Source organism: Lissotriton helveticus, chromosome 1_1 (genome assembly GCF_964261635.1).
Source record: "Lissotriton helveticus chromosome 1_1, aLisHel1.1, whole genome shotgun sequence".
NCBI lineage: Eukaryota > Metazoa > Chordata > Amphibia > Caudata > Salamandridae > Lissotriton > Lissotriton helveticus.
In genome coordinates this window covers 1,194,767,922-1,194,788,708 of record NC_136057.1, presented here as the reverse complement: position 1 = coordinate 1,194,788,708, position 20,787 = coordinate 1,194,767,922, and the positions used below count along the sequence as shown (strand labels likewise).

The following is a 20,787-nucleotide window of genomic DNA, read 5'->3' as shown; positions in this document are numbered from 1 at the left end:
TGGAACATTTCCTCTGTAAGCGCAAAAGTCGTAAATTATCAGCCTTTGCAATAGAACAGAAAAGTACCTGTTTAATCTTTGACGCACTTACACTGCAAGCTTTGTTAATTAGATGCCTTACTTGACAGAGTGCTGCTTTTTCTTTCTTTGTTGCAGGCCGGAAAAGCTAGACGGAAGGAAGGAGGAAGTCATGGCGTTGTCCTGGAAAACACCAAGAACTGACTGAAACCGATGAGGAAGAATGCTGCCTGCGGCGCAGGAACTCGAAGGAAATCAGGTAAGTGGGGAGTCGTGAAGACCAGCGCAAGCACATCTCATTCTGCTTCCAAGCCTTTTATAGGCTTCAGATGGGTGATGTGGTTTAACAGGAATGCAAATTGCCAACTGTAAAGCAGGTGTGGCAGGATCATTTTAACTGTCATTAGTCCTGCTGATCCATGGTTTCCTTTGCAAATTGCCAACTGTAAAACGGGTGTGGCAGGCACATGTTAACTGTCATTAGTTCTGCTGATTCAAGTTGTTTCAAGCTAAATAGATTCAGATACCAAGAACTACTTAATGTTTATAACAGCATTACAGCAAACCATACCAGTTTATACAAGAAAAATAAAAGCATGAAAGTTCACACTTGTGCAATTCCATAAAGCTAACCAAAATAAAGACTGAACATGCACATATATTGGGTCAATTCTAATACACAGTACGAGGAATAGCCATGTTTATGGAGCAAATCCTAATAATCGTCCCTCTCAAAGGACACCCAACAGGGCTTGTTTTTTGTGGACATCATAGATGGAACTGTCAAACCAATTTGGGGGCATGGACAAAGGAAGATGGTTCCCATAAATGTTCTGCATCGGAATAACCTTTCCAGACTATTAAATAATGGAGTCGACCTTGAATTCTTTAGCATCAAGAATACGCCTAACTTCATATTCTAGATGTCCGTCAATGGGAATGGGTGGAGGTGGGGGTGCTTTTCTAGTTTCAAGATTGTACATTTTCAACAGAGAGACATGAAAGGTGGGGTGTACAGGGTATTCAGGGGGTAAATCCAATTGAACTGTAATAGGGTGTATGAGTTTATTTATTGAAAATAGTATAATATAACGATATAATGATGGCCTAATAACTATATCTATGTTATTGACATTTCAAATAAATCATAGGTATGGCGTCCAATCGGGCAGGATATACGATTGCATAATTTGAACAATTGTGGCTGACCCATATCTCAGATTGGTCCCCTTTGGACTTCGTCCTGTGTTCCTGAATGTAACCGGAAACTGGAGAAACTTAACTCTATCAATACTTGTGCACACATGAAGCCCACAGCCATGTGCTCTTACTGTCTCACTTCTGTGCTCTATCAATGTTGGCACTTTTGAGTCATATTTAGTTTGACCAAAATTTACATAAGCAAACAAAACTTTACATATCCAGTAGCACTGGTGTTCTACCTGGAATTACTTGAGACATGGATAGCATTGATACTTTTGCAGAAGTTACTTTATTATTAAATGGAATATATTTACACACATATATTTTAGAAGATTGTATTAAAAGCACCCTGCAGTTATTTGATTGTTGTGAAGGTATGCTTTTTTATATGGTTACTACATTTACCATTATCAAATCAAATCAAATCAAATATAAATGTATTCGATTGTTAAAAAGCAATCATAAAAGTGTAAAACAAACATTTGATTAAAAAAGAGCTATTAAATACATTTTAAATCCTTAATGGGGTACAAAGTAAAAACAGTTTACAAAATTCATGATGTCAATGAATCTTAAAGTGCATCATAGATTAATACATTTTCTACTTCGCAACACATTTTTCAAATATAAGGTGATTGTTGCAACACATACATGGTTATCCAGCTGTAATAGGCTAAGCATCGCCACACGACATTGTCGATAGCCCAATTCTTTTAGCAAAGGCAGTAATATAGAACGTCTGATTAAATCGTAGAATTTACAAAAAAGAACAACGTTTAAAGTGCTCTGAGATGATACATTATCACAAGGACAAGGGGGTAATTCATGGATCCAGTTATTTACAGTCGGGAAGCTAAAAAGTCTGGGGAAAATTGCAAATCTAAAACGGGACAATAAGAATCTTTCATAATTATCTATCACATAGATCAAATAGGGTATAATTTTAAAAGTTGATAAAATCATATGATGATGCAGGACAGTCGGTTTTAAAACCTCAACAGTAACTCTTAAAGAATCCAACAAAGCCAACCCCTCCTTCTTAAGTTCTTTGTGTGAAATGGCTGAGATAGCGGTTGGATTAGTAAAATTTTCTGGCTTACCAATGTCTGTTAAAAATTTACACACATATCTCAGCCAAGGGATCCTTATAACTCCTTCTAATTTTAAAATATCTGTCATGATATTTCTATTAAGCACTGTTTCATCCTTAGTCCATATTCTATGCCATAATAGCACAGGTTCCAGGTTAATTAGATCAGATATAGGAGTGAGACCCAGTTCTGCATAGCAATTACAGTTCGAAGTGCTTCGGGGGACTGCAAGGATGAACTTTAAAAAGGAATTTTCCACAACCTGGATTGGGGCAAGATCAGAGAGGCCCCATAGTCCACTACCATAGTTCGCCCCAGACACACATTTGGATTTATATATTTTTATTAGTTCTACTGGGGGTCTCGTGCCTAATTTCTTCGAAAAACTCTTTAGAGCGGCAGTCGAGTGTATCAAAGATAGTTTTTTTGCCATCACTGCCTGCGACCAAGAGTCACTCTGAGTGAACAGAATACCCAGGTATGAAAATTGTTTAGTGGATTCTAATTTCTGACCTGCAATAAATATGGCCTTCTTAGGTTTATGATACCTGCCGCAATGCTTAACAAAAGTTTTAGTTGTATTTACTCTCAGACCCAGGTCCTTCATATGAAGAAAGAAGCTGTCCACCAAACGCTGGAGTCCCACTTCGGTACGGGACATCAGAACGGCGTCATCGGCATATAAAAGTGCCGGGATCGCACGGCCGGCAACATATGGGGGGTCTACACTATTATTGCACAAATCTTTTTCAAATCCATTAATGTACAAATTAAAAAGGAAGGGGGCCAGAACGCAGCCCTGCCTGACACCACTCCTGATTGGAATTTTACCTGTGCAATCCCCCTTGAGGCCATAGCGTATGCGGGCTGATGTGTAGCTATAAAAACGTCTAAGATAATAGACAATATTTTCCTCAACCCCAAGTAGTTCCATTAAAGTCCATTGTTTAGAGTGAATTACACAATCAAATGCGGCCGAGAGGTCAAGAAAGGCCAAAAAGAAGTTCCCTTGCTTGGCCCTTGTGCACTTCCCGACCAGCATTAGAAGGTTCAATTCTTGTTCCACAGTACCCAACCCTGAGTGGAAACCGTACTGTAGGTCAGATAAAATAGAATTTTCATTTGCCCAAACCAACAGCCGATCCAAAATAATCCGACCCGTTATCTTTGTAAAAGAGTCTAGGAGGGAAATGGGCCTGTAATAGCTCGCATCCTGTCTATTCCCCTTTTTATAAATAGGGACTATTACAGACTCATTCCATGTAGACAAAAAGTCAGTGGTACAGCTAGCATTAAGCACCTGAACTAAAAGGGGACCCCCCAGTCCAGGTGTGGCTTTAAAAATGTCTATAGGTACACCATCTAGGCCGCGGGCCTTTCCCCCCCTTGCTTGTGCGTACTGCTTTGTCTACCTCATCTAGAGTGAACAACACATTTCTTGAGTCAGGACGTACCGAGATGGTGGAATGGGGACTTACCCCACCCTCTCCCTCCTATACTTTGGAAAAATGCCTGACCCAGTCACATTCAGGGATTGTCATTTCGAGACTGGGGCCTGGATCCTCACTAAGGAAGGGAGCTCTAATGATCTTCCAGATGCCCGCACTGTCATTACTAGTAGAAGCTAAGTGCAGGGCTTCCAAAGTCTCTATTTTCAATGTGTTCTTTCTATTTCTTAAAGCTATTATATATTCTTTTCTACGTCTTCAAATTTCCCTGGCACACGTGGGTTTCTTATGTAACTCCTTCCTTAGGAGTGCATAAGCTCTAGTACAGGTAGAGTCAAACCAACCTCTTTTTTGATGATGATTTTTGTTCTGTCGCGTAAGTGAGGTCCTAATTTCAATAGAAATGGCCAGGAATGATGCCAGAATCATGTCAGGAGTAGAGTCTTCCTCAAGACAGGTTGCAAATTCTAGTCTACATTTACTAACCACTCGATTGAGTACTTGAGGTTGGTCCACCACAGCCCATTTCAATGTGTAACCATTAATACTACCAATCGATAGACGATTACCAAGAATATGATTTCCTGAACTATTTTTTGTAGTGGACATAATAGGGAGCGTAATAGCCACACAGAGCGGGAAGTGGTTACTTAAAGCAATGTCTGAAACTTTAAAGGAATAAATTCTATCGTCATTCTTAATTTAAACAATAGCATAATCTATAGTATAAACACAGCCCCTACCATTAAATGTTGAGTGGAGGCGGATGGCAAGGTACTGACCTCTTTGGCAAAACCCAAATCAAATTTAGCAAGTATTTTATTGAATTGATCACCCTGAAATGAATGATTAAAATAGGAACCACTCAAGGGATCATTCCATAACATTCTGCACCTGTTATCGTCTGACATACTACACAGGGTGTAGTTGAAGTCCCCAAAAAAAAGTTCATTAAATTGTGTCCAAAGATTTTAAGCTGTGAGGACTAAGCTTTAGTCAAATTGGTTAGAACACTAGATACCTCACCACTAGGGATATTATTATAAAAATGTATAAGGGCAATCGGGGTATCAGAAGCCCAAACCAATATTAAAATTTGAAAGTAAATATCCGTAACAGGCACTGTTACTCTTATTAAATTCAGCGTATTTGACAAGTGTATAGCCAAACCGCCCTTGGCTCTTCCATGCGGAGAATCAACAGCAGGGGAATGAAATGTCCTAAAACCATTTAGATGGACCGGATCCCGGCTCCATGTTTCTTGTAAACAGAGCACATCTTGGGTCTGAACAAAATCCCCCCTAACTGGGTTAAGAATTTTAGATCTGATGCCAGCAACGTTCCACAAGTAAATTTTGCATAGCATCATACCAGACAGTGGAATAACTGGGGCAACAATAGTGGAGTCGACCAGGGGAGAGGTGGTATTATACTCACTTCCAACCTACACTCCTACATCTACATCAACTAGGTCCTCCAGGCTCCCAGTATGATCCGAGGTCCCTATCATATTATGGGATCCGTTAAAAAGTTTCCCCTCATTGGCCGTAGCACTTTCCCCATTACTAATATTATAAATTTGGGCAGTTACGTTATCCCAAAAATTATTTGGTTTAATAGGGCCTGAGTGCAGTCAATCGTTATTGTCCAACCCACTAAGAATATCAAAAGGGTTGGAGGTTGGAATGCTGTATCTTCCATACCACAACCCTTCCTGGTTAGATGCTAGATGCGGGGGAACAGGAGGAGAAAAACACATAATGGGATGGACAGTAGAAAAATCCAAGGGGGAGAATATTAATAAAATTAGGGTCGACTGACCCAAAACAACCCCTCTCCATTATTTTATAGACCAATATTGGGGATCGAAATGTAAGAATTACACAGTCCCCTTTCAGTGTTTTCTCTGTTGTACCCAACCAGCTCACTCATCTGGCTATCTTAAATTCTGCGAAGAGGAAGTTGTTAAACCCACGCCTAGTTGATAAAAAGTGAAGAACTTTGTTCCTTAAGGTCGACCATTGTTCATAAACATTGGGCGATAAAGGTGGAACATTCGCTAACACCACCATATATGGCGTCGCTCCAGGGGGCAGGTTCAAGACTGGGAGACTTAAAGTTGTAATAATCTCTCTAACATCCCCAACTCCTCTATCCTGATTAAGAATTGGATGGTCATCTGCTTGGGTTGTGGTGGGCAAAACAGATGCATTAGTCGGAGGTTCCCCCCTGTATTTATTTAACTGCAATCACCCTCTTACTTCAGGATTTTTAGATTGGGCTTGACTAGCTAAATTCCTTGGGGTATTATTAGATATTCCACTTCGGTCAGTAGGATCGGAATGAGATGCCATTGGGACTGGAATGTCCTGGATAGGCTGCTGAGTCCCATTAAGTTTTTCCTCCAATTGTATCAATCTTGTTTCAATAGTACTGACTTTTATGCTAATAGGTTCAAGAGGGTTACTAAGAGCGCCTCTAGTCGTTCCAAAAACTCACCTCAACAACTGGGGGTACTTTACTGGATAAGGAAAGCACCAAGTCTAATTCATTTTTAGCTTTTTCCCCCGAGGATACCTCAGGTTTGGATAAGGGTTTTTTTGCTTTTTTACCACCAGTATTGCCTCTGACAGTCTTTGTAGTTACACCCTCCTTGTTCAAGTGTTTAGATTTACATCTAGCCTTCTGCCCTCTAGTCCTAACACATGGAATGTCACTATTAACACTTAACAGTGAGACAGAGATTGGACTTGGTAACGTGTCACGCTACCCTGTTTCCACAGGATCCTCAACCATTAGTGGAGGGTCTATAACTATATCGGTAGAGAAAATTGTAGGTGTAACCGATAATCTTTTCAGTGGGAGCTGTGGCTCAGGTGATGCATTGAGCACAATAGAAACAATATCCTTGCCTAATGGATCTATGTTTGCTCCTGGTAGTGCTACAAAAGATGGTGCCAATATTGAATCTTGGGAATTGGTTGTAAGGATTGAGGTATTTGTGACAGGGAGGGGAGGAAGGGTACCAGGAGGAAGCGATAAACGTCTCTCTGTATTTTTGATGGCAGAGGCCACAACCCCTATAGTTTTCTGTAGCATACGGTCAATAGCGGTCAAGCTAGGTAGCGGTGGATTTGGAGCTACTCTAGGTTTCTTAATAGGGGCAGGTTGGATAAGAGTGTTTTTCCCCATTGCTAAGCACCAGAGACAAGTCGTTACATTTACCTAACAACAATGCACTAGTAACACCACACACTAAAAAAGATAAGCTTTTACTACTATTAGTAATACAGGATTAAATTAAACAGTGATTGCTACAAGTCAATAGTATATAAATGAAGGCTTTACACCTAAAAGATAATAAGAAATAAATATAATGATTAGTAGGGGGAGAAGTCCACAAACCAAAGAAAGTGGCCCGTCCCGTCCTTTCACGTCCTCTAACGGCCTCAAACGGCCCCGCCCTTGTCCTGGGCTTAAGCCGGGCTTGGTCCGCGCGCGGTCCCGTGACGCTGGGGGTGTGCGCAGATTTTATGCGCATCCTGGCGCGGATTCCCAGGTGTAGGCTTCCGGGTTCCGGCCGCAAGGCTGCCAGTCGTTGTGGTCCTTCATCGGGTCTCCCCCCCCCACTGCGGCCGAGCTCTGCAAGGAATGAGCTCCGGCGGCAGGAGGAGACCAGGCACTATGTCGCGGGTCAGGGCACAGGGCACCTCCTGGGCAAATGGCAGCAGAAGTAACGGAGCAAGCAGCAGGTAACCCCCCCCATTATCAATCAATCAGCATTCGTAGAGTGCATCATTTACACCCCTTGGGGTATCTGGGCGATGGGGTAGGAGGTCTCAGTCGAAAAGCCAGGTCTTGAGGAAACGGCAAGAAGAAGGAAGAAACAAGCAGTAAAAGGCCAAACAGAGGGCAGAAAAGTGAACTAGCAGAAAAAGCAAAACAGAGAGCAGAAAACAAGCAGAAAAGGCAAAAAAGGGGGCAGAAAATGAGCAGACAGGCAAAACAGAGCAGAAGAGGGCAATACAGAGGGCAGAAAAATGAAAAAGGAGCAGAAAAGGCCAGAGGACGGATAAAAGAGCCAAAAAAGGCAAATAGAGGGCAGAAAAATGAGCAGAAAGGCAAAACAGAGCAGTAGAAGGCAAAACAGAGGACAGAAAAATTAGCAGAAAAGGCAAAATGGAGGGCAGAAAAACAAGCAGAAAAGCAAAACAGAATGCAAAAAAACAAGCAGAGAAAGGCAAAACAGAGGGCAGAAAAACAAGCAGAAAAGGCAAACCAGCGGACAGAAAAACAAACAAAAAAGGCAAACCAGAGAAGGAAATGAGCAAAGGAGGCACAAACTGAGAGAGCAGCAGGTAGACAGGCAGCAGAGGGTAGCAGACTGCTCTCAACCTGGACAGAACTGTTGCAGGGTGAGCCGGGCATGTAGACCTGCTTTCGTTATGCCTATTCTATTGGGAATTGTGGGATGACTTAAAAGACATTCTTGCACATATTGTTGAGTTACCAGAGGATTACTCAGACTTTGTAGATTTAGAGGTAAACCTTTATCATCGCCTTGGAGAACGAAAAGGGGAAAGATCTAGAATAGATACTAGATTGAATGTGGTTAAGAATGACAAGAAAGATGTTGAAAGCAAATTACCACAACCAAAACCGATGCAGGTAGGAGGGACCAAGGGACCATTATCTGCAGAAGATAAGGATAGGAGATGTAAATTACATCTATGCTTATATTGTGGTCGGTCTGGACATTTTTCCAGAGATTGCTCTTTTAAAAAAAAAGTACCTAAAATGATTAATGCCACAGCTTCCATTAATACAGAGCAGGAAAACTAAAGAGCTCATCAGGAACGTAGGTCGCCTTGACGAGAGACACAGTTTCACAGATCTCCCAACATTTAGACAACACAGTAGTTCGTATATCCAGACATTTCATCATTCAGGTGACATTGATTTTAAGCACACAAGTCAGACATTCAGTTCCAGTTCTTTTAGAATTAGGAGCGACAGGAAACTTCCTAGATATCCTATTAGCACAAAAATTGCATATTCCCTCAGTATCTAAGGCACAACCAGAACCAGTTTGTGGTGTTGGTGATTCTGCATTGTCATCAGGATTTATAACCAATAATACTTGTCGCATCACTATGGTCTGTCCGAATGGTCACCCAGAAATAATAAGCTTTGACCTCGTAGACACACCCACTTTTGGACTTATTTTAGGTGTACCGTGGTTGATGATGCACAATCCTAAAATCAATTGGGATTTAAGAACAGTGACTTTAGACTCCTTACATTGCCGGTCACATTGTTACTAGGAAGCACACATTGACTCTATGACGATGTTATATTACACCCACACCACAACACCTTCTCCTACTACACCTAATGAATATCAGGATTTTAAAGATGTTTGTGACCCTGTAAAAGCTACTACTCTATCCCCACATAGATCATATGATTGTCGTATAGATTTAATCCCAGGATCTCCTCTTCCCAGTAGTAGAGTGCACACTCTTTTCAGAGGAAGAAACACAATACCTACGAAGTTATTTGAATGATCTATTGGCCTTAGGCTTTATCAGACATTTTACGACCCCCGTCTATTCACCACTATTTTTCGTCTCAAAACAAGATGGTGGCTTAAGAGCGCGCATTGACTGTCGCCGGTTGAATAAAGCCACTATTAAAAATAAGTATCGTTACCATTGATCCCAGTCTTACTTGACCAGCTGCATCATTCCACTGTGTACACTAAATTGGACCTTCTTATACGGGTCAAAGAGCATGATGAGTGGAAGACAGCATTTAGAACCAAGTTTGGTTTATTCAAACACTGTCATGCCCTTTGGTCTGTTTAATACCCCTGCTACCTTTCGATATTTTATTAATGAGGTCCTAAGCGAGTTTCTTGACATCTGTGTAATAGTGTACATAGATGACATTCTCATTTAATAAAAAAATAAAGGACATGTGCAGCATGTAAAGGCGGTGTTGAAAAATTTACAAGAAAACCACCTCTTTGCGAAATTGGAGAAGTGCATATTTAATACGGACACTGTAGAATTTTTAGGGTATTGTTTGTCACCAGCTGGCATAATGATGGATCCAAAGAAAGTGAGTGCCATATTGGATTGGCCAGAGCCAATGTCTGTTAAGGAAGTACAAAAAGTGTTGGGATTCCCCATCTTTTATAGGATTTGTATCCCTCAGTTTGCTGAAACTGTTGTGCCTATCACTAAACTGTTGCTAAAAGTACAGGCTTTTTCTTGGACAGACAAGGCAGCTCAAGCTTTCACTAGATTGAAAGAAAAATTTACTTCAGCACTGTTACTGACACATGCTGATCCTGAGCTTCCCTTCGTTGTGGAGGTGGATGCATCACAGGTTGCAGTGGGAGGACTTCTCTCCCAGAGGGATTCACAGGATGGGCAATTACATCCTGTAGCATTTTACTCCAAAAAACTACTTCCTGTTAAGCGGAACTAAACGGTGGCTGAGAGGGAGCTACTAGCAATTAAACTAGTACTTACAGAGTGACGACATCATTTAATGGTTACTCAATATCCTGTGACCATTTTTAGTGATCATAAGAATTTGCAATTCTTCAGTTTGTCGAGGTACTTACACCTTGTCAAGTGCAATGGTTAAATTTCTTTAGCGCATTTCACTTTGTCATTACTTACAGGCCAGGCTCAAAACAGATTCAATCAGGTATTCTGTCACGTTATGGGCATACAGCTGACTTAAGGAAAGAGATGGAAAGCCCTCCTATTATTCCTCCACACAGAATTGTAGCACCTATTGTACAACAAAGCTTTATGACTTTGATACGAGAAGAACACATTAAGTTAAACATTCAGAAATGGTTAGCAAATCCAAAAAACACACTTCAGGACGGGTTATTCTACCATAATAGTCTTGTATTCATACCCACTACTGAATTGCAAAATAAAGTCTTAACATGGAATCATGATTCAGCCTTAGTAGGTCATCCCAGATATCAAAAGACCTTCGATAATTGTAAGAAACAATTTGGGTGGTCCTCCTTGTCTAAAGATGTTCAGAACTACGTAGCATCTTGTCCCATTTGTGCAAGAAATAAATATTTACATTAAGCACCAGCAGGGTTATTACAACCTGTATCTACTCCCCCCAGCCTGTAGCATTCTATTAGTTTAGACTTTATTACTAATTTACCAGTAACCAATGGGTACACCACCATCCTTGTGGTTGTAGATTATCTGTCAAAAATGGCTCATTTCATTCCATTGCATAAAATACCAACTGCAGTAGAATTTGGTAACGTTTTTATGACCAATATTGTCCGTTTGCATGGCCTGCCATCTATGATTATTTCCGATCGTGATAGTCAGTTCACATCTATGTTTTGAAAAGAACTCTGTAAAAACCTAAAAATGGAAATAGCCCTATCTACAGCCTTCCATCCAGAAACGGATGGGCAAACAGAAAGGGCAAATCAGACACCACTTCAGGCCTTACGTTGCCTAATGACATTACTAGTGAATGAGATAAGGTGTTGCCATTAGCGGAGTTCATTTATAACAACAGTGTTCATTCTGCAACACGTTGTACCCTGTTTTACTTCTTAAATGGATATCATCCCAAAGCCTTGCCACTTTCTGTAGAGTCATCCCTTATACCTGCAGTCACACATCATTTGCAAAATTTACTGGACATTCAAGAAAAAGCCAAAACATATTTAAATAACTATAAGACTTTAATGAAAAAACAAGCAGATAAACACAGAAATTCTGCTCCATGTTACAACATTGGAGATAAGGTCTGGTTATCCACTAAGAACCTTAATATTGTAGGCCCAAGAAAATTACAGCCATGTTATATTGGCTATATTGGTTATAGTCACATCTAACATGGGCTTCGATTGGAATTCCATAGAGCATATTATCAAGCCCATTATCGCCACTTTATTGGCAGTTTTCTGCCGATAAAGCGGCGATAATTTTATCGCCCAGGCTTGATAATATGCACCTTAGTGTTTGCCAGTTTGTGTAGAGGGAGCCTATAAGTGTGCGGAGATCGGCTGCGGGAGTCAAGCTTACTTAATTAGTTTCCTCATTTTCTACCAGCTTGAAGACAAGCTGCACTCTGAGGAGAGGCTCTGCACAAGCTTTATTTATGCCCCTGCTAAAAGTACAATCACCAATAAAAAAATAAAAAATCCACTATGATGAAGTTGGTAGTAAAGCAAAGTTATCAAAGCTTTCTCTAAAGGGTCAAAAAACGATAATGGATGTAAAGGAAGTCAGGACTACCTAGCAGGGCAGCGATTGGGAGCACCATCTTTTCAACAGCTCCGATTAGAGCACAACCGGTGGTCTTTTCCGGCTATGGCCGAAGGAAATTAAAGGAGCATGACTTAAACACACAAGAATGGTTAAAGGGGCAGTCTTTCCATGAATAGTAAATGCGATAATAAAGATAGTGACCAAAATACAGGCAACAGCAAACATGGGCAGGAAAGGAAGCTATAAATAGTCCCACAAACCACAGATAAGGAACCAAGACATGTACCATGCAAATGTTATAGATTATTGCATATGAATAGGGTAAATATATGGGGCATATTTATGAGAGAATTGCGTCATGCTTGCACCATGCAACATGGTACATGCATGGCACAAATGTCTAAGTCAGATTTATAAACCCATGCACAGCCACTTTGAGTGGCTTTGAATGGCTTAAAAAATTTGAAGTAAGGCAACACAGCACACATCGGTGCATTGCCGTATTCTGCGCAAGGGACGCACTCCATGGGCATTGTGGTGCGTGTTCCCACAATACACCAATGGTTTTTAACACATTCCCAAATTTACAAGGACTTGTAAGGCTGGGAATGATCCAAAAAGATACGCCACCCTGGAGAGGCATGACGAGGAGAAATATCTTTATTTCTTCTAGTTTTTTACTCTTTCTACACAGAAAGAGGAAACATTCTTCAGCACACATAGAAAGAGGAAAAACCCTCACAGGATTGGTTTTGTGCAGGAAAACCAATCCTGCCTACAACACAGGCACCCATGCACTATGGTGCAAGGGTGCCTGCATTAGCGCTAGGCTGCCAAATAGCACCTGCGTCAGAGGAGGAAAGGACAGGAATATGAGTATTGATAAATGCATTTCATTCCTGCCCTTTCCCTGTGATGCAGGGTAGCGCAGCAAGGCGACTTGCTGCGCTGTCCTGCGCCACACAGTTCATAAACATGGACCTACATTTTGTGTGTTTTAGTGGATAGCAACTCGAAAAGTACACATATAAACAGACTAAATAAAGCATACAACAGATGGGTCAATGAGTATGTACTACCTGAGCAGAAACTTATTTCAGTCCAAGATAAAATTCAGTTCAGATCTTTGCCTCAAGTACTGATAGCCACTGCAAAACTGAACCAGCACTGACCCCATTCAAGCAAATTAATTATGTAGGTTTCATTTTGAAATGTAAATTCTGAGGGACACCACGCAGGAAACACCTTCACTCCAGCCCGTTTCCGACGAGCAAACAAAGGTCCTGGATTATTTCTGAAGGAATGATTACTCGCACTCTACCAGAGATGCTCTTCTGCTTGGAAAATCACACTTCGAAATTTGAAAGGCAGGCAGTGGATATAACCTGACAAGGCTGTGCATCTCCTCAGCAAATGCACCCATTCATGTACGGGGCAGCCCGGAGGCAGTTCTGTGCGGAATGAAATAACCATCATGGCATCCTGTTGAGCGCTCCTGAATGTGACTACATCAAGACTCGTCAAGTTGTCACTATGAAGAAATTCGATGTTTCCTCTTTTTCTTTTTTTTATGTGAACACACAGTGCCAAACTCAACAATGATGTCCATACACTTTACCTTTATTAACGTGGATAGGTGTATGAATGTGTGTAACTAGGAAAGGTCTGTTAGGAATCAAACACTTTCGTCCTTTCTAAAATTGTTTTGCGAGTCCAGCTATTTCAAACGCAGATCCATTTCCACTTTTCACTCTTCCGCAGCACAACATCGGTTTTATTTGGTAACAGGTTGCCCATCTCGCCTATCCTCCTAAACAATAAATAACCGGTGCAATGAAGCATGTTTCTTGAGCCAGTTAGGACATCACTCCTGCTTGTTGTATGCATTTCACTGTTGGATTGATCCAAGTTTGATTACGTAGGGGGATGCATGGATGTATTTTTACAAAAATCGCAGTATCATACCTTTGCTCAATAGTGGTGCCTTAGCAGGATTATGAAGACTCAATATATTGCCTTATTGTTGCAATAGGATTTAAAGTCTGTTTTGTATTGTGTATGGAGCCCCTGAAACATTCAGATAATATGCGTCCCAGACAGCATACCTTTTCTGGTACTTCATAAATATAGCCTCTTCTAGATGAGGCCCTTTTCTTTGTCATACAATCAATTCTCTATGGATTTTAACTAGGTCTTCACTGTAGCAGTAGATCACAGAGGCACACATGAGACTCTAAGGTACATTTCAGTTTACATATGGGCATTTTTAAACGCTGTGCAACATAAAGCTATCATAGCAAACACAACAAGATGATGGACAGAGTGCTGTAAATTTCCAACTACCAGGCCCGGACTGGCCGTTGCGGGCACCGGGCAATCCCCCGGTGCGCCGCAAAGGTGGGGGCCGTTTTTGTTACAGGGCCGTTTTTGCAAAGACGGCCCTGTAACAAAATCGGCCGAAAACTGGCCCTGGGGGGCCGGCCGAGCACTTTGCCAGGGCCGGTTTTGTTTCCTAGTCCAGCCCTGCCAACTACTCAGCCCCAGCCACTGGATTCAAGATAGCCTGGGTGATGAGGGGTGCTACTCCAAAACCTGTCCCAGGATTCTTGTTTCTGGTCCAGGGAAGACCTGACTTGGCAGTACGTGCTGGACTGTTCCAATGAGGAACAGGGTCAAGACTGATTTGCATATAGCTGGGTCCGAAGTGGGGTGGCAAAGTGATCTAAAGCAGGATGATGGATTCAACCCAGATCTATGACTAGGGGTGAGTGCCTAAAAAGTTTCAGTGCTCCGTTCATCTTCTACTTGTGTTTACATAAAGCCATTATGGCAGAAACCACGAGGAGGTGGAGGATCGTGTCATTTGTCGGGTCACAATGATGGCATCAGTCACATGAACTGGTGAGATTTGTGCACATCAGCTGGGTCTATGTAGCCAGATGAAATGCCTCCTAGAAAGTTCACTATATTCCAGACTGATCAGTTTCGGATCAATCTCCTATGACATTGTTGCCGCTCTGCAAGAAGATGAGGAAAGTCTACCGACAGGAAGATGGAATTTTTGAGCTATGAGTTATGACTACAAAAGAAAGGAAGGGTTAAGTGTGGGGCTGTAACTTGGGGTCCACCTCACTTCATGTCATTACGGCCACTGTTTGCTGTCCAGGGCTTTTGTGGGAAAACCTAATGCCTTCTGGTTAATCTAGCTATGTTTGGTGTAACCTAATTAACCTAAAACACCCATTAGCAATTAATTGAAGGTGGAAAGAACAAAACTGGTAATCTTGTTCAGTATAGCATGGAGTGAGGCAGTCTCCCTAGGTTGTAATTGCACTGTGCAGCTTTGGCCAACTGCCTCTATCAGACAAACTGGGGGAAAGGAATACCCAATTGGCTATGTTCTGTGGGAGGAGTTGCGATGCACACTGATAAACATCTCTTCCATCTGTGTCAGACTGTTCTCTAATCAAGGGATTCATAACACATTTGTCCAGATATCATAGCTGGGATCACAATAGCAAAAGACACTCTCAGGGTATACCCATTTATGACCTCAACACAAGCCCCCATTTTGAAAGAGTAGCATAATTGCATTTGGCTGCTGTAGAGATGGGATTTTGCATAAAAGTGCTGGTGTATGCAGAATCCACATCAGTGGCTGTGTTACATACTTACAAAAGGCACTGAAAAATGCTGGGACTTTTTGTAATGCCAAGGCATTTTTGTGTCAATGAAAGACGTGAGTGCTTCGTTAATTCATATTTTTAATTGCTATCCTTTTCACAATTTGTGGAGCTAAAAATCATTTTTTAAGTATTTTTTATTTACAGTATATTTCTATAGTACCTCGCCACCAACAGGAAGTTAGAGCACTTTATCTATTACCATAAATATACATGAAGGATAAGTTTACATAATAAATAGGCCTGAGAGTAACTCTTGGAGTTTCACTACATGCAGTTCCGTGGAGTTACCCAAAGACTCAGCGAGATTCCGTGGAGTTCTGTGAGTGGCAGAGTTGCAGTGTATCACACTGATCGCTCTGATTTTTAGCACCAGGAGCTTGTCCTGTGCTGTAAAATTACCACGAACAGCACCACACGGCATGGCATGTCAGAGGCTTCTGCTTCTTTCTGCCACATGAGTAGATTTTCTACTTGAGTGACAACTTTCACACCGTGAGTGGCATTTTTCTCAACACGAGTAGTAGTGACCTGCAGCGACAGCCCATGTTTAGACATTTCACCAGAAGGTGGTCTAGTGCTTGATTTTCTCATTCCTGCTCACCAACTTAGTGTTGGCAGGCCACGCATGAGAAAAAACTCCACCACTCGGTGGTTGTGGAGTGTGAAAAACTCAGCGAACTCCACCAAAGGAGCAGAGTTTACTGCCCACCCCTAATAAGAACATATGGATCAAACTAAGTGTCAACTATATCAGAATAAAATGAGTCTCAAAGGGAAAGATGAAAGGAAGAAGGGTAAGATGTTTGTGAGGGATGTATGATGGAACCACGCAAGCCATAACCATGCATGCCTTTACCACATGTCCATTCCTACGTGTTTGCCTTTACCTTGTATTTATATTGCAGGCAAGTATAAAACAAGAAAAAAATAAGTATATCATTAGCCTTCCTTTTCACTTACCTCTGATATACATACATTTTCATTGTAAAGGTATGAATGGTAAAGGCATTGGTGTGGTAATGAGATGCAAAGTAAAGGCATGTGCGGTACAGACATGGCAATGGGAGCGTTGTGTGGTGTCTGATATGGTCACCACTTAGTTTGATCCTTCTCTAATTATGTAAATCTTATATATATATATATGTATATATATATATATATATATATATATACTGGCAGTCACAAGTAGGTAGTTATAGTTAGGATCTATTTTCCATAGGAAATCCGCAATATAACTAGCCCACAAGGTGCTTCCAGTAAGCGCAACTGCACTGCGTTGCAGAGAGGTGGTTCAGGACGTGCATCTTTTTACGCCTGCAGGTGATACAGAATGCTGCGGCAAGACTGATTGGTAACATCCCATATAGACACTCTATCTCTGCGTTTCGTAAAGAACTCCACTGGCTCCCTATAGCCAGCCGTATCAAATTCAAAACGCTTGTTCTGGCCTATCGTGCTCTGAACGACGCCGGCCCAGAATACTTAAGAAAAAGATTGAGACTGTCTTACTCAGTCAGAGACCTTCGCTCTAACAATCTACGTCTCATGCTTGTGCCTAGATTCCGGCGCTCAAGAATGGGTGGCAGAGCCTTCGCTGTCTTAGCTGCCAAACACTGGAACAGCTTACCGATCGACCTGAGATTCGCTCCATCTGAAGCTCTGTTCCGTAGAGGCCTGAAAACTTGGCTATTTGCTTCTATCTAGATTGCTCCTCCCTTCTAGCAGATAATTTTAGCGCCGGGACACCCCCGTGGGGGGCAGCCGTGCGCTTTATAAAATCCATAAATAAATAAATCTTTTTACACCTTTTTACACCTCTCTTCAACACAGCTCTGTGGCACTTACTGGAGGTACCTAGTGGGCTAGTTGTACCCAAGTGACACTTAAGGGGACTTTATCCACCAAATTAAAACGGCCACAGTGTGTTTGCACACGTCAGCTCAGCTCCCCCCTCCCTTCACAAGTGTGCAAACGTGCCCTGTGGCACATTTTACGCTGTAGTTTTAATCCCCCAGCCCTATTATGTACTGGGGTCTTACAGAGGAGGCCATGGTAAACACAGGGGTACTCCAACGCATAGTGTTCCCTAGTGTATGTAGGTGTTTTCACTGTATTCTAAGTGTCTTTTAGCATAGCACTGGCTCTAGGACTGGTTAGTCAGAGTCAGTAACCACCAGTACCCATCTGAAAAAGTTGAGGGTACAGGATCATTTTGAAACAAGGCCTCTTTCTGCTCCTCTGTTTGTTCTTTCTGTACGTCTTCCTTCTTCCTGCACTTTTCTTCGTCTTTGAGGAATTTTGTTGCTTCTTTCTGCAGATCTTTTTCTTATTTTTGTGTATTTTTTCTTCTTTCTTCACATGTCCTACCTCTGTAGGCATAGTTAGAAACTAGCATTTCAAAAACCTTTCAAATTCACTTAAAAAACCATAGGTTTCAGTTACGTTAAAGTAAAAAATTAGCATTTAAAAAACCTTTGAAATTCACTGAAAAAACATAGGTTTCAGGCGTTTTATAGTTAGGCATTAGCAGTTAAAAAACCTTAGAAATTCACTGAAAAAACCATAGTTTTCAGGGGTGGTATAGTTAGCTGGACATTTCAATCGTACAAAACCATTGAAATTCCACCCGTTATAGTAAATTCAGCTAACTATAACTCGCACGCCTGCAATGCACTGCTGATGATGTCACATATTACATCACTTATGACATGGTCAGTGACATCACTCATGACATCACTGATGACATCTTCAAAGACTGTGGGGCTGATTGGTCAAGAGGGGGGCTAAGAAAAAAGGGGAGTCCTAAAACGTGTGTCTTCTCCATGCAATTTCCATTTGAAACTTTAGACAAGGCTACAGGTCAAACTGCTGAAGGGAATTACACCAAATTTGGCAGGGAGAAAGGTCTTGGTCCAGAAGGCACGCCTTTGTTTAAATGGAGTAAATCCATTCAGTAGTTTTTGAGAAATATCAAATTTCATTTCATAGATATCGATATTTGAGAATTCCGACATCCGATTGGCTGAGGGGTTACGAGCACGAGCTTTCAGCTCATTGGCTGTGAACGGTTGAACTAGGACGTGTTGGCAGCCATGTTGTGACTCAGTTGAAAGGAATAGGGGGATAAAAAGAGAAAAATTGTATAAGAGTGTATAATAGGAACACTATGGAGTTACTTTAAGCAGTCTGTATGGTGCAGAAGCAGGGAGTTTTAATGTTGCATTGGCCGTGGAAATCACGTCTGCAGAACAATGGTGCACGGTATTGCGGAAAGGTTGCGTAGGCTCAGGAAAGCCCGCCGGGAAAACAATGCGCTGTATTGCGAAGCACAGTGTGTAGGGTGCACACACAGGTAGTGTGAATATTGCGTAGGCCGCGAAAATCATGTCCGCAAAACAACGATGCGCGGTATTGCGGCAATGTTAGTAGGCTATGGAAATCATATTGGGAAGACAACCATGCGCCGTATTTCAGCCTTCCTTTAATATAATGCACAGTAATGTTTACTTATAAAGTGGTGTTCACTTTTCTCACGGATAGTGTCACTTTGTTAGAGGAAATGTAATATTATGTGGGAGGGCGTGTTCCCTCCCTGTGTTTGGAACAAAATTAAAGTTTAGTTGGCTGAGGTGTTTCAACCACGAGCGTAATGTTCATTGGCTGCAAACCATTGAAAGTAGAAGATTTGCCAGCCATTCCCTTCCCCTCCGCGGAGTAGCAAGGACATCTGATTGGCTCACATGTTCAAGGAGGACCTTCCAGAGCTTAATGTTCATTGGCTGTGAACCGTTGAAAGTAGAAGTGTTGCCAGCCATTCCCTTCCCCTCCGTGGAGTAGTAGGGACATTTGATAGACTGACGTGTTCCAAGGAGGACCTTCCCAAGCTTAATGTTGATTGGCTGTAAACCATTGAAAGTAGAAGTGTTGTCAGCGATTCCCTCCCCCTCCGTTGAGTATCAGGGACATCTAATTAAGTAACATGTTCCAAGCAGGCCCATCCCAAGCTTAATGTTCATTGGCTGTGAAGTATTAAAAGTAGAAGTGTTGGCAGCTATTTCCTCCCCTTCTGTGGAACACCATGGACATTTTATCGACTAAAGTGTTCCGAGTACAAGTTTGCTCCTTATTGGGTGGGAACGGTTCACTGTTGTCAGCCATTTTGTGACGCACTCCAAAGGAGTATGGGAAAAATAAGTAGTAGAGGCGAGGGTAGGAACATTATTAACTCTGTACAGTGTTTACAAGGTGGTGGACAGGGACTGTGAAGGTAAGTATTGATTTTTATATATTTTAGGGGCTTTTTATATAATTTGCATGGGGCCTACAAATCACAGTGGGAAAATAACAGTGTGTTGCGGTCTTCTTTTTATTAAGTCAGCGGGTGGGGTACTTCACAGGAGCAGTATTAACTTATAATGTGGTGGTTACTTTTCTGATGAGGAGTGCTACCTCTTTGGAGAAAATATTATAATATGAAGGAGGGGGTCGAAAAAGAAAGTGCGCCGTTGGGGTCTTCATTTAAATAGGGTTCTGAGAAAGCTACTTCTCGGGAGCAATGTTTACTTATAATGTATAGTTATAGTGCGGTGCTTACTTCTGTCGAGGGTATTGCTATTTTCTTGCAGCAAAATAGTAGGTGTGGTTGCGCGGCAAAAAATTAAGTCTAGGTTTGAAACAGTTTTTACTAAGCAATCACAAATATACTTTCTTAGGAAAGTGTATCTGTATATATCAGAGGGGTGACATAAAAATGCAATTCATAAAATATCCCTTAAGCGTGGGCACTCCCTCCTTTTTTTGTCGCCTATAGTTTGTAAAAGTGTTGACCCACTTTCTTGTTAATATAAGAGGGCATCAGTTACTTTTAGATAAGGTCGAAAAGAAGTGCTACAAGAAACACTCCCGCAGTACATCATCTCAGGTCACAACAACAATAACAAGAAAAAACAGTTATACACAAAGGACGTCATATTACCTAGAAATGTACGCTTCATCAAAACATTAAATAAAGCACTATGTATACAATTTTTTTTAGGGACTACTATTTTATCAAATATTAGCAGTG

At 41.5% G+C, this 20,787-nt stretch overlaps 1 protein-coding gene across 1 annotated transcript in view; it reads left to right on the top strand.

The window, feature by feature from the left end:
• Window positions 1–231: 231 nt before the first annotated feature.
• The window catches only part of LOC144763686 (uncharacterized), a 56,457-nt gene continuing 35,901 nt past the window's right edge, over window positions 232–20,787 (top strand). The window contains exon 1 of the mRNA XM_078649522.1: window positions 232–277. Within this exon, the coding sequence (XP_078505648.1) occupies window positions 232–277 (46 nt within the window). The remainder of the gene's footprint in view (window positions 278–20,787) is intronic.